The sequence below is a fragment of the Aegilops tauschii genome, chromosome 5 (assembly GCF_002575655.3).
Source record: "Aegilops tauschii subsp. strangulata cultivar AL8/78 chromosome 5, Aet v6.0, whole genome shotgun sequence".
In the NCBI taxonomy this organism is placed as follows: domain Eukaryota; kingdom Viridiplantae; phylum Streptophyta; class Magnoliopsida; order Poales; family Poaceae; genus Aegilops; species Aegilops tauschii.
The window spans coordinates 425,058,494-425,073,185 of record NC_053039.3 but is presented as its reverse complement, the minus strand read 5'-3'; the positions used below and the strand labels follow the sequence as shown (position 1 = coordinate 425,073,185).

At 46.8% G+C, this 14,692-nt stretch overlaps 1 protein-coding gene and 1 long non-coding RNA gene across 2 annotated transcripts; one reads left to right on the top strand and one right to left on the bottom strand.

Annotated features, from left to right (window-relative positions):
* Positions 1–1,296: 1,296 nt before the first annotated feature.
* LOC109753234 (putative F-box protein At3g10240) lies at positions 1,297–2,409 on the bottom strand. The gene is made up of 2 exons (XM_020312152.1): positions 2,227–2,409; positions 1,297–2,121 (listed from the first exon to the last, which is right to left on the bottom strand). Exons 1-2 carry the CDS (start codon positions 2,407–2,409, stop codon positions 1,297–1,299), a joined length of 1,008 nt encoding a protein of 335 aa, XP_020167741.1.
* Positions 2,410–11,415: 9,006 nt separating this feature from the next.
* LOC120965236 (uncharacterized) lies at positions 11,416–14,442 on the top strand. Its single transcript, XR_012182979.1, has 2 exons — positions 11,416–12,321; positions 13,900–14,442. It is a non-coding gene; the product is annotated as an uncharacterized lncRNA (long non-coding RNA).
* The last annotated feature ends 250 nt before the right edge of the window (positions 14,443–14,692 follow it).

Here is a 14,692-nt window from a genome sequence, read left to right as displayed (position 1 = left end):
AAGAAGCAGTCCGGGAAGGGCACGAGGCCTCCACGAGGGTGGAGGGCGCGCCCCCTGCCTCGTGGGCACCACGTGTGCTCTCCGGACTCCGTTTTCTTGCACGATATGTATTTTGGTCGGTAAAAATTCATTATATAATCTCCCGAAGGTTTTGGCCACCGTATCACGCAATTGTCCTCTGTTCTTGTTTCGAGCTGTTTTCTGTCAGGGTTGTCAAGGCCAGGCATCATGTCGTCCCCCTCCGCCAACAATGGTGACAACAATGCTTGGCTAATGAAGATAGAGCTGAAGAGGGAAGAACCCATGGAAATCAACAAGGATGGAGGGATCAAGAAGGCCACGGAGGACCAAGTTCCGGCAACAGAAGACATCCTTCAACTTGATCACAATCTTCTTACCCCAACCTTACGGCCCGAATGGGCAACGCAGTGGCGACGCGGATCGGTGTAGCCACAGGGAGAACCACGGGGCGGCGGCGCTGCGGCCCGATGGGACGACGCAGCGACTGCCCATTGCTCGATCGGTGGAGGGGCGTGCTGAACTCGGGGACAGGGCGGCGACGGCCGGCGTAGGTCGGCGAGCGGGCCGACGCGCGGACGAAGGCCATGAGGGGCCGCCTGTCGCACGAGGCAGCCAGGTCGGGGCGACGGGCGGGCAGACGCACGGACGACGGCCGTTAGGGGCCGCCTGTCGTGCGGGGCCGCCGGGTCGGTGAAGAGGCCGACCGGTCGCGTCGGTGTCGGTGTAGAGGCGCACGGTGGTCGACGGCGGCGGCGGGCGACGCAAACCGATCAAGCATAGATCGAAAAATCAAAAAGGAAAAATGCCGATCAAAACGACCTGCAAGAGAGCGAAAAAAAAACCCGGAGCAAAGGGCTCGAGAAAAAGACTCTAGGGCAACCGGTCAACACGAGCGGCGGACGAACCCTAGGTACGGGCGGCGCGGCCCCCGACGGCGGTCATGGAGGCCGACCATCCCGGTGGCTGCGCGCGGGTGAGGAAGCGGCGGCGGCTAGGGTTTAGAACCCGAAAACTGATACCATGTTAGAAGGGAGAGAGGGATTGGTGTAATATTCATTGTATTGGTTGAGCCTCGTGGGCATATATATAGGAGTACATGATCATCTTGGAGTACAAGGCAAGGTAGAATAATATCCTACGCTATCCTAGCTTTCCTAATAATCACGATACTCAACACCATTCTTTAATTTTGCAATGGACAAAAATAATGAAACAAGGTGTTCATGGCTAGGGGAACACATACATGTGAAAGAGGGAGTAAGCACTAACTCTACCCTACTTGGTTCCATCGTAAACACCTAATGGCTCAGACGTCTTGACATACGCAAAGGTTTGGTAGTTAGAACCGTAGCTATCATCTTTCATCTTGGCCACCAGCCTTCCCTCATCCTTGCGACTAACCTTCACGACGCCGGACTTCCGTGAGTACACATACAACAACAATCTGCCCTCAAACTTCAGGAAGTATTCGCCGTGCGCGAAGTACGGGCGTGGAATCTGCTGCCATTTGCACCTGAGCACGTACCGGCAGATCCACTTCCCCTTGTCCCGAACCCACGCTTCCCTTGTCCCCGAGGGGCTGCGGAGGACGACTCCCAGCCTCCCGTCCACCTCGGTCAAGTTGTAGTCGTCAGGCTTGTCCGGCAGAGAAGGCAACGCCATGGTGGAGGAGGCGACGTGCTCATCATCGAGGTCGAGCGAGACAATCCTCGCGGTGCCGCCGTCCGTGACCCAGTATGTCACGCCGTCGACACTGACGATGCCGGCGTGGAGGTTGCATCTCTTGCCATTGGAGTCCGGCACCTCCCGCCAGGCCGCCTCCCCAAGCGTGAGCACATGTGCGGCGTCATAGTCGCAGACCCGGTCGAAGCTGCACGGGACGTGCACCACCTTGTACTGCCCGGACGTCGGGTGGTAGGCGAAGCTGTACGCCCTGTCCCACTTCTGGCAGTGGTAGTTTAGCGCGAACTGGGCGGCGCCTGGTAGCGGCGGGATGGACAGCTTCTCCCCGGTTGCCGGGTTGACGAGGGTGACGGTGCCGCCGGTCCTCTCGCCGCGGTTGTCGCATATGCAGAGGAGGCCGTTGCACGTGCCCACCAGCTGCACCTCATCCGGGTAGTAATATGTGCGCTCGCCGGGCACGCGGGCGATTCGCCACAGCTCCGTGTAGCTCCCCGTGGAGGAGGAGGAGAGGTCGTCGACGACGTAGGCGGCGGCGGAGCCGGCGTGCCAGAGGAGGACCTTGGCGCGGCTCTGCATCTCCGTGGTGTGCTCGGCGACGAGGTCGTGCCAGAGCTTGCAGACGAGGCGGGCGCGGCGGCGGGCGCTGGGCGGGAGCCGGAGCAGGATCTCCACCAGCAGGTCGGTGGGGAGGAAGCACGCCTCCATTGGATTTGATCTCTGATTTGTTCTCGATCTTCCAGTTTATATTGCCCATCATTTCCGATCCTTTTAACGGGACGGGATTGGATCCTACTTGGTCGTCAAGTTCCTTTGTATCCGGAACGAACTTGGCTGCCAAGTTTGGATCCGATTTTCAGGCCACAATGAATCCGTCAATGCTTAAACTGAATCACTCGGCCAGCTCTCTGCCTAATCTATATATATATATCTATCTTTTTATTACCTAGTCTATATCTATATCTATACCTACTAATAAAAGAAATAGATATTCTTAGTCCGTCATACTATTTTACAGAAACCCCCCGATTTTTCTGACGTTAAACCCGCAGTAAATATATTAAATGTTTTTTAAAATAGGCATATCTTCTAAACCTTAACTCTGAATTTAACATGTTATATATGAATTTTGATTAGAAAAATATGTAGAATCAAAATATAATGTTATTTTACTTATTAAAAACCTTTAAAAAATTACTATCTAGGGACCAATACCTATGACATGTATGGCAAGAAATAGTGATGAAATATGGACGCAAGTACCTGCGTCCATAGGAGACCATACAAAAATGTTCTTTTTCAGACAAAAAAAATCTCTCTTTATGCTTAAAAAATCATGTATCTTTTTAACAACATGTATTTAAGAAATATGCATGTGAAAAAAAAGTGTTCAAGTGTTACACTAAGTTGGTGATGCTTAAACTGAAAACCGCCCTTGATGCACACATGTGTCCGTAGTGTGCTTATGTTTCATCGTCTATTTTTGTCGTTTTCTTTTACCGGCCCGTAATAATACCCCATTTCACACATGACATGAATAAATGCATGATCCCGTTTCTTTGTACGGATTAAATATATATGCAAGCCGCGTTGAAATAGAATTCCTGTGGAATCTTGAACTGCGCTTTGTTGGGGAACGTAGCAATAATCAAAATTTTCCTACGTGTCACCAAGATCAATCTAGGAGATGCTAGCAATGAGAGAGAGGGAGTGCATCTTCATACCCTTGAAGATCGCTAAGCGGAAGCGTTACAAGAACGCGGTTGATGGAGTCGTACTCGTGGCGATTCAAATCGCGGAAGATCCGATCTAGCGCCGAACGGACGGCGCCTCCGCGTTCAACACACGTACAGCCCGGGGACGTCTCCTCCTTCTTGATCCAGCAAGGGGAGAGGAGAAGTTGAGGGAGAACTCCAGCAGCACGACGACGTGGTGGCAATGGAGCTCGTGGTTCTCCGGCAGGGCTTCACTAAGCACTACGGAGGAGGAGGAGGAGTTGGAGGAGGAGAGGGCTGCGCCAGGCCAGTGGTGCGGCTGCCCTCCCTCTCCCTCACTATATATAGGGGGAAGGGGGGTGGAGGAGGCGCCCTAGGGTTCCCTAGGGGAGGGGCGGCGGCCACAGGGGAAACCCTAGATGGGTTTGGGCGCCCCCACCCCTGGGAAACTTGCCCCCCAAGCCGGGAGGGGTGGCTGCCCTAGGGGAGGCGCCCCCACCTCTCCACGTTACGTGAGAGGGGTTGGGAGGGGCGCACAGCCCCTTAGTGGGCTGGTGTGCCCCCTCCCCTTGGCCCATAAGGCCCCCCAACGCTTGCCGGGGCCTCCGAAACACCTTTCGGTCAGGCTGGTCGTCACCCGGTACTCCCAGAACAATTCCGGACTCCAATACCCTTCGTTCAATATATCGTTCTTCACCTCCGGACCACTCCGGAGTTCCTCGTCACGTCTAGGATCTCATCCGGGACTCCGAACAACCTTCGGTAACCACATACTATTTCCCATAACAACTCTAGCGTCACCGAACCTTAAGTGTGTAGACCCTACGGGTTCGGGAACCATGCAGACATGATCGAGACACCTCTCCGGCCAATAACCAATAGCGGGATCTGGATACCCATATTGGCTCCCACATGTTCCACGATGATCTCATCGGATGAACCACGATGTCGGGGATTCAATCAATCCCGTATACAATTCCCTTTGTCTATCGGTATGTTACTTGCCCGAGATTCGATCGTCGGTATCCCAATACCTCGTTCAATCTCGTTACCGGTAAGTCTCTTTACTCGTTCCGTAACGCATGATCCCGTGGCTAACTCATTAGTCACATTGAGCTCATTATGATGATGCATTACCGAGTGGGCCCAGAGATACCTCTCCGTCATACGGAGTGACAAATCCCAGTCTCGATTCGTGCCAACCCAACAGACACTTTCGGGGATACCTGTAGTGCACCTTTATAGCCACCCAGTTACGTTGTGACGTTTGGTACACCCAAAGCATTCCTACGGTATCCGGGAGTTGCACAATCTCATGGTCTAAGGAAATGATACTTGACATTAGAAAAGCTCTTAGCAAACGAACTACACGATCTTGTGCTATGCTTAGGATTGGGTCTTGTCCATCACATCATTCTCCTAATGATGTGATCCCGTTATCAATGACATCCAATGTCCATGGTCAGGAAACCATAACCATCTATTGATCAACGAGCTAGTCAACTAGAGGCTTACTAGGGACATGTTGTGGTCTATGTATTCACACATGTATTACGGTTTCCAGTTAATACAATTATAGCATGAATAATAGACAATTATCATGAACAAGGAAATACAATAATAACCATTTTATTATTGCCTCTAGGGCATATTTCCAACAGTCTCCCACTTGCACTAGAATCAATAATCTAGTTCACATCACTATGTGATTGTAATGAATCCAACACGCATGGGGTTCGTTCATATCTCGCTTGTGAGAGAGGTTATTAGTCAACAGGTCTGAACCTTCCAGATCCATGTGTGCTTTACAAATATCTATGTCATCTTGTAGATGCAGCTACCACGCGCTACTTGGAGCTATTCCAAATAACTGCTCTACTATACTAATCCGGTTTACTACTCAGAGTCATCCGGATTAGTGTCAAAATTTGTATCGACGTAACCCTTTACGATGAACTCTTTTACTACCTCCATAATCGAGAAAATTCCTTAGTCCACTAGTTACTAAGGATAAGTCCGACCGCTGTCATGTGATCCATTCCTGGATCACTATTGTACCCCTTGACTAACTCATGGCAAGGCACACTTCAGGTGCGGTACACAGCATAGCATACTGTAGAGCCTACGTCTAAAGCATAGGGGACGACCTTCGTCCTTTCTCTCTCTTCTGTCGTGGTCAGGTCATGAGTCTCACTCAATACTCACACCTTGTAACACAGCCAAGAACTCCTTCTTTGCTGATCTATTTTGAACTCCTTCAAAATCTTGTCACGGTATGTATTCATTTGAAAGTACTATTAAGCGTTTTTGATCTATCCTTATAGATCTTGATGCTCAATGTTCAAGTAGCTTAATCCAGGTTTTCCATTGAAAAACACTTTTCAAATAACCCTGTATGCTTTCCAGAAATTCTACATCATTTCTGATCAACAATATGTTAACAACATATACTCATCAAAAATTCTATAGTGCTCCCACTCACTTCTTTGGAAATACAAGTTTCTCATAAACTTTGTAAAAACCCAAAATCTTTGATCATCTCATCAAAGTGTACATTCCAACTCTGAGATGCTTACTCCAGTCCTTAGAAGGATTGCTGGAGCTTTGCATACTTGTTAGCATCTTTCAGGATTGACAAAACCTTCTGGTTGTATCACATACAACCTTTCCTCAAGAAAATCGTCGAGGAAACAATGTTTTGACATCCCATCTGCAAGATTTCATAAATAATGCAGTAACTGCTAATATAATTCCAACAGACTCTTAGCATCACTACACTACGAGTGAGAAAGTCTCATCGTAGTCAACTCCTTGAACTTGTCGGAAAACATCTTAACGACAAGTCGAGCTTTCTTAATGGTAACACTTACCATCATTGTCCGTCTTCCTTTTAAAATCCATCTGCACCCAACAGCCTTACGACCATCAAGTAGTTCTTCCAAAGTCTATACTTTGTTTTTATACATGGATCCTCTCTCGGATTTTATGGCCTCGAGCCATTCGTCGAAATCTGGGCCCACCATCGTTTCTCCATAGCTCGTAGGTTCATTGTTGTCTAGCAACATGACTTCCAAGACAGGATTACATACCACTCTGAAGTAGTACGCATCCTTGTCGTCCTACGAGGTTTGGTAGTGACTCGATCCGAAGTTTCATGATCACTATCATAAGCTTCCACTTCAATTGGTGTAGGTGCCACAGGAACAACTTCTTGTGCCCTGCTACACACTAGTTGAAGTGACGGTTCAATAACCTCATCAAGTCTCCACCATCCTCCCACTCAATTCTTTCGAGAGAAACTTTTCCTCAAGAAAGGACCTGTTTCTAGAAACAATCACTTTGCTTCCGGATCTAAAATAGGAGGTATACCCAACTGTTTTGGGTATTCTATGAAGATGCATTTATCCGTTTTGGGTTCGAGCTTATCAGCCTGAAACTTTTTCACATAAGCGTCGCAGCCCCAAACTTTTAAGAAACGACAACTTAGGTTTCTCTAAACCATAGTTCATACGGTGTCGTCTCAACGGAATTGCGTGGTGCCCTATTTAAAGTGAATGCGGTTGTCTCTAATGCCTAACCCATAAACGATAGTGGTAATTCGATAAGAGACATCATGGTATGCACCATATCCAATAGGGTGCAGTTATGATGTTCGGACACACCATCACACTATGGTGTTTCAGGCAGTATTAGTTGTGAAACAATTTCCACAATGTCTTAATTGTGTGCCAAACGCGTAACTCAGATATTCATCTCTATGATCACATCATAGACATTTTATCCTCTTGTCACGACGATCTTCAACTTCACTCTGAAATTATTTGAACCTTTCAATAATTCAGACTTGTGTTTCATCAAGTAAATATTCTTAGCATCTACTCAAATCATCTGTGAAGTAAGAACATAACGATATCCACTGCGTGCCTCAACACTCATTGGACTGCACACATCAAAATGTATTACTTCCAACAAGTTGCTTTCTTGTTCCATCTTACTGAAAACGAGGCCTTTCAGTCATCTTGCCCATGTGTTATGATTTGCATGTCTCAAGTGATTCAAAATCAAGTGAGTCCAAACGATCCATCTGTATGGAGTTTCTTCATGCATATCTACCAATAGACATGGTTCGCATGTCTCAATCTTTTCAAAAACGAGTGAGTCCAAAGATCCATCAACATGGAGCTTCTTCATGCGTTTTATACCAATATGACTCAAATGGCAGTGCCACAAGTATGTGGTACTATCATTACTATTTTATATCTTTTGGCATGAACATGTGTATCACTACGATCGAGATTCAATAAACCATTCATTTTAGGTGCAAGACCATTGAAGGTATTATTCAAATAAACAGAGTAACCATTATTCTCCTTAAATGAATGAACGTATTGCGATAAACATAATCCAATCATGTCTATGCTCAACGCAAACACCAAATAACAATCATTTAGGTTTAAAACCAATCCCGATGGTAGAGGGAGCGTACGATGTTTGATTACATCAACCTTGGAAACACTTCCAACACATATCGTCATCTCACCTTTAGCTAGTCTCCGTTTATTCCGTAGCCTTTTATTTTGAGTTACCAACACTTAGCAACCGAACCGGTATCTAATACCCTGGTGCTACTAGGAGTACTAGTAAAGTACACATTAATATAATGTATATCCAATATACTTCTGTCGACCTTGCCTGCCTTCTCATCTACCAAGTATCTAGGGTAGTTCTGCTTCAGTGACCGTTCCCCTCATTACAGAAGCACTTAGTCTCGGGTTTGGGTTCAACCTTGGGTTTCTTCACTAGAGCAGCAACTGATTTTCCATTTCATGAAGTATCCCTTCTTTCCCTTGCCCTTCTTGAAACTAGTGGTTTTACTAACCATCAACAATTGATGCTCCTATTTGATTTCTACTTTCGCGGTGTCAAACATCGCGAGTTGCTCAAGGATCATCATGTCTGTCCCTGATATGTTATAGTTCATCACGAAGCTCTAATAGCTTGGTGGCAGTGACTATGGAGAACCATCACTATCTCATCTGGAAGATTAACTCCCACTCGATTCAAGCGATTGTAGTACTCAGACAATCTGAGCACATGCTCAATGATTGAGCTTTTCTCCCTTAGTTTGCAGGCTTAAGAAACTTGTCAGAGGTCTCATACCTCTTGACGTGGGCACTAGTCTGAAATCCCAATTTCAGTCTTTGGAACATCTCATATGTTCTGCGACGTTTCAAAAACGTCTTTGGCGCCTTAATTCTAAACCGTTAGCATTACAGACTGAACTATCACGTAGTCATCAAAACGTGTATGTCAGATGTTCGCAACATCCACAGACGACGCTCGAGGTTCACACACCGAGCGGTGCATTAAGGACATAAGCCTTCTGCGCAGCAATGAGGATAATCCTCAGTTTACGGACCCAGTCCACATAATTTCTACTATCAACTTTCAACTAAATTTTCTCTAGGAACATATCTTAAACAATTGAACCAAAACATAAGCTATGACATAATTTGCAAAGACCTTTTGACTATGTTCACGATAATTAAGTTCATCTGATTATTTAATGAACTCCCACATAGATAGACATCCCTCTAGTCATCTAAGTGATACATGATCCGTATCGACTAAACCGTGTCCGATCATCACGCGAGACGGACTAATCATCAACGGTGAACATCTCCATGTTGATCGCATCTACCATACGACTCATGTTCGACCTTTCGGTCTCTCGTGTTCCGAGGCCATGTCTGTACATGCTAGGCTCGTCAAGTCAACCTAACTGTTTCACATGTGTAAATCTGGCTTACACCCGTTGTATGCGAACGGTAGAATCTATCACACCCGATCAGCACGTGGTGCTTCGAAACAACGAACCTTCGCAACGGTGCACAGTTAGGGGGAACACATCTCTTGAAATTTTAGTGAGGGATCATCTTATTTATGCTACCGTCTTACTAAGAAAATAAGATGTAAACATGACAAACATCACATGCAAATCATAAAGTGACATGATATGGCCAATATCATCTTTGTCACCGGCATGACACCATGATCTCCATCATCATGATCTCCATCATCGTGTCTTCATGAAGTTGTCTCGCCAACTATTACTTCTACTACTATGGCTAACGGTTAGCAATAAAGTAAAGTAATTACATGGCGTTTTTCATTGACACACAGGTCATAGAATAAATTAAGACAACTCCTATGGCTCCTGCCGGTTATCATACTCATCGACATGCAAGTCGTGATTCCTATTACAAGAACATGATCAATCTCATACATCACATATATCATTCATCACATCCTTTTGGCCATATCACATCACATAGCATACCCTGCAAAAAAAAGTTAGACGTCCTCTAATTGTTGTTGCATGTTTTACGTGGCTGCTATGGGTTTCTAGCAAGAACGTTTCTTACCTACGCAAAAGCCACAACGGTGATATGCCAATTGCTATTTACCCTTCATAAGGAGCCTCTTCATCGAATCCGATCCGACTAAAGTGGGAGAGACAGACACCCGCTAGCCACCTTATGCATCAAGTGCATGTCAGTCGGTGGAACCTGTCTCACGTAAGAGTACGTGTAAGGTCGGTCCGGGCCGCTTCATCCCACAATGCCGCCGAATCAAGATAAGACTAGTAACGGTAAGCAAATTGAACAAATCATCGCCCACAACTACTTTGTGTTCTACTCGTGCATAGAATCTACGCATAGACCTAGCTCTGATACCACTGTTGGGGAACGAAGCAATAATTCAAAATTTTCCTACGTGTCATCAAGATCAATCTAGGAGATGCTAGCAACGAGAGAGAGGGAGTGCATCTTCATACCCTTGAAGATCGCTAAGCGGAAGCGTTATAAGAACGCGGTTGATGGAGTCATACTCACGGCGATTCAAATCGCGGAAGATCCGATCTAGCGCCGAACGGACGGCGCCTCCGCGTTCAACACACGTACAGCCCGGGGACGTCTCCTCCTTCTTGATCCAGCAAGGGGAGTGGAGAAGTTGAGGGAGAACTCCAGCAGCACGACGGCGTGGTGGCAATGGAGCTCGTGGTTCTCCGGCAGGGCTTCGCTAAGCACTACGGAGGAGGAGGAGGAGTTGGAGGAGGAGAGGGCTGCGCCAGGCCAGGGGTGCGGCTGCCCTCCCTCTCCCTCACTATATATAGGGGGAAGGGGGTGGAGGAGGCGCCCTAGGGTTCCCTAGGGGAGGGGCGGCGGCCACAGGGGAAACTCATTAGTCACATGATCTCTTTACTCGTTACCGGTAAGTCTCTTTACTCGTTCCGTAACGCATGATCCCGTGGCTAACTCATTAGTCACATTGAGCTCATTATGATGATGCATTACCGAGTGGGCCTAGAGATACCTCTCCGTCATACGGAGTGACAAATCCCAGTCTCGATTCGTGCCAACCCAACAGACACTTTCGGAGATACCTGTAGTGCACCTTTATAGCCACCCAGTTACGTTGTGACGTTTGGTACACCCAAAACATTCTTACGGTATCCGGGAGTTGCACAATCTCATGGTCTAAGGAAATGATACTTGACATTAGAAAAGCTCTTAGCAAACGAACTACACGATCTTGTGCTATGCTTAGGATTGGGTCTTGTCCATCACATCATTCTCCTAATGATGTGATCTCGTTATCAATGACATCCAATGTCCATGGTCAGGAAACCATAACCATATATTGATCAACGAGCTAGTCAACTAGAGGCTTACTAGGGACATGTTGTGGTCTATGTATTCACACATGTATTACGGTTTTCAGTTAATACAATTATAGCATGAATAATAGACAATTATCATGAACAAGGAAATACAATAATAACCATTTTATTATTGCCTCTAGGGCATATTTTCAACACGCTTTTGTAGGCTAAGACCATCTTTGTTTGGACCGTAGCTACAAATTCTTAGATTATAGACAATTTTTTTGTAAATTAAGAGCGTGTGGTATTTTTTTTCTCCCGTTGCAACTCACGGGCCTTTTCGCTATCAGTAATAAACCAGCGATTGCTGCTGGTCGTCCGTTGTTAGTCTTTTTGCAAAAACGTCCCTCTGTTTTTGAGAAATTAACCCGCCGTCCTACTTAAAGTGATGGAAAACGTTTCATCTTTTTGCAAAACAAACCCTGCCACCACCGGCCAGCTCCACCACTTATCCATTCCCGGAACGGGTCAAGGCGTCGCAGCTGGCGTTGGCAAATCCATTCCCGGCGGCGGCGGCTTCCGGCGAGCAGGCGAGCGAGCTCGGGAAGCTCCGGAGGGGGCTTGTCGCCGGCGAGGAGAGGCCAAGGCGGAGGCGCGAGGAGGCGGGGTCGAGGAGGCGCAGGAGGACGGAGGCCGGTGGCGCTCCGGCGGGGGCTTGGCGAGGGCTACAGCGGTCGCGAGGGATTGGCGGCGGCCGGCGTGCTCGCTTGGGAGGATTGAGGCCGCCTCGCCGGGGCTCGGGCGCGGCAGCACGACGTCGGGCCATTGCCAATGGCGCCGGGGCCGGGCCTGTGGTTTGACGGGCGACAAGGAGGATGTGTTCTCATGGAGCCATCAACGGCGGCTGCAGCTTGACGATGCAGTCGTCAACAGCTTGCTTCAGGGGCTGCGGGCCGTGAGCGGCGCCGTGCTCACGCACGAGACCCGTGCCTGATTTGGATCGGATTGCAGGCCGTGTCCTTGTCGAACACAGTTCAATGGAGTGCCCAACCCGGATTGTTGTTTTCTGCTATAAGAAGGAAGGGTAGTCGGCCAGAATCTCCATGAGATCAATTTTTGATTTGGACGAAACATCCAATGTATTGGTCGAGTTCGCCGGAGGAAGAAACGTCGAGTTCGTCGGAGCTACAAGAACAGACGTCGAGCACTCCAATGTCGCCAGCAGCGGCTACACCAGAGGTATGTTTGACCCCTGTTTGATTTATTTTCCTGTCCCCTGTCGCGCTGGCGAGCCCGTGCGCGTCCCTGCTGCTGCCGCTGCTCGCTGGCGAGCCCGTGCGCGGTGACTGCTGCTGCTCTCGTGCTTGTGCATGTCCCTGCTGCTGCCGCTGCTCGCTCGTGCCTTTTCCTTCCGTTAGTTTCCTGTCTAGCTAGCCAAAATCACTCTGAAGCTGTGAACCAAACACGTGTGTTCTGAATCTTCTGAACTGAATGCTTGAAAGATCGGTTTGTCCTTCTGAAAAGATTTGCTTGCTTGTCACTGTTTGAATTGGTCATTCCTCAGTTATAGTGCTTGATGGATTCGATAATCTGTGATAGCCTTACTCATATAGTACTAATGAAATCCAATTGCATACTGAAATCTGCTTGGTTATTCTTCTGTTATAGTGGTACTAATGAAATCCAATTGCTTACTCATCTATTAGCTTTGCAGTGGCATACACATGAATATATATCTCAACATATATTTGAAGTGTAACCAGCCTTTCGCAGTTGGATGTATTCTGAACATATGAGTTTATCTCCTGAACCCATGGTTACTTACTGAACATAAAGTAGCAAAACTGGAAGTATATATACTGTACTGTACTTTCAGTAATATAGATGCCAATATCATTACCTTTTTCAGTTAGGGCGTAGTAGGGATTCACTTTGGTATAAATCTGATTGATAGTTACTGCTCTGGTCTGTAATTTAGCCAGAGTCAGGTTCAAAGTTGTTGACTGGATTTTTTGGGCACAACCATCAAGCAACCTGAGTAAAGCTTACCTAAGCCAATGATTTTGTTCTTTTAGCTAGAGCCAGGTTCAGAGTTGTTCACTCTGGATTTTTTGGGCACAACCATCAAGCAAGCTAGCACGTATTGTTTAACTGAAGCAAAGGGCAGCTAAGCTATGAATGCTTCAATTCTTTGTTCTGAACAAATGCAGCTACTATTTGTATTTGATCTGAGCAAAGGTGCAACCAATTGAAGTTATTTTGAAGAACCTACATCTGAGTATATATGTTCTGGTTTTATAGCCTGCAGAGTCTGTAGAGTAAAGTTTGTACATTTTGTGAATCGCTTTGTTCCGGTTTCCCTTGGTGTATAGTCTATACTGCATCAGGTTATTTACTATGTGCAGATTTGTTTGTGCCATTGCCAATCATGTACTTCTTTCTGTGCTTGGAAGCATAGTCTCATCGTATCCCCTAGATCTGTATAAGTATATTTAGCTCACATACACTTGGCATTTGTTCTTCAAAAGGCGACGTCCTCGATGCTGGACTCCTGGTAACAGTTTATTACATGTTATTTCTTTTTTTTGGTGAGTCTTTTCTTGAGATTTAGGATTATGGAGTTAACGGGTGTTATTTTTGAACTTTTTGCTCTTCGAAAGCAACTATGTAAGTCTGACGCTAACATAATGTTTACTGCTAAAATACTTCAGTATAACTTAGAGTCAGGAACATAAGTAGAATTTCATAGAAATCTGTCTAACTCCTGTACATGAAAGACTTCCTGCAAGTGAGCTCTTGAATAACTCTTACTTCCAGGAAGATGAGGTCTATTCCAGCGCCTCCAATTTCAGTCTCTCTGGTCTCGAGTGTGACTGAAGATGGGTGGCAATCTGCAAGTTTCGTGCTTCGGAAGGGTGAATTCTTACTGAAAAACCATATGCATCTTACCGACCATATTAATTTATTGCTAAGGTTTCCTCATACCAGTGGTAAATATAGCACTGAAGAAACTTTTAAATCAAACTTCACTTCAGTCTATAATGACACTACGAATTATTTCAGGCTGTTTAAAGAATGCTGGGTTGTCAAGCGAGGTGCTGCAGTGGCTGGTGTTGCCGGGCATGGGACGACGTCTCTAGGCTCCTGCCTGAGGCAAGCCTCTCCGGCCTCCTCGGATGCCCTCTAGGAACTGGCACTGCCTATGATGGCCTCCTCACCTAGCACCTAGGTTGACCTAGCCACCGCCATCGAAGCGGATATGATTGTTGGACGTGTCAGTCCTGCCATTGGCATGTTCAAAACTATGAATTGAGTGACTACAAATATGCTTGATCAATGAAATGAAAGGATGTTCTGTTACATCTTGTTGTGCAGATATAGGGCTTGAATTATTTTCGGTCGTATCATCTTGGCCCTATAATAAAAAAGTGAGTGTGGGAGGGCGCGACCAGTTGCTACCAGTATCAAGGTGCACTTTTTTTTGAGGATGTATCAAGGTGCACTTTTTTTTTGAGGATGTATCAAGGTGCACTTGATGTGTAGTTATCAGTCAATGAGAACCATAGAAAAATGGAGGCACCGACTCTAGGAGTATATATCCGCCCCCCCA

Excerpts from the sequence above, each read along its gene's own strand:
- LOC109753234 (XM_020312152.1), bottom strand. The coding sequence starts at position 2,409 with ATGGAGGCGTGCTTCCTCCCCACCGACCTGCTGGTGGAGATCCTGCTC. Across the intron at positions 2,122-2,226 it reads CCGGCTCCGCCGCCGCCTAC|CTGGTGGGCACGTGCAACGG; the intron begins GTCGTCGACGAC and ends GATGAGGTGCAG.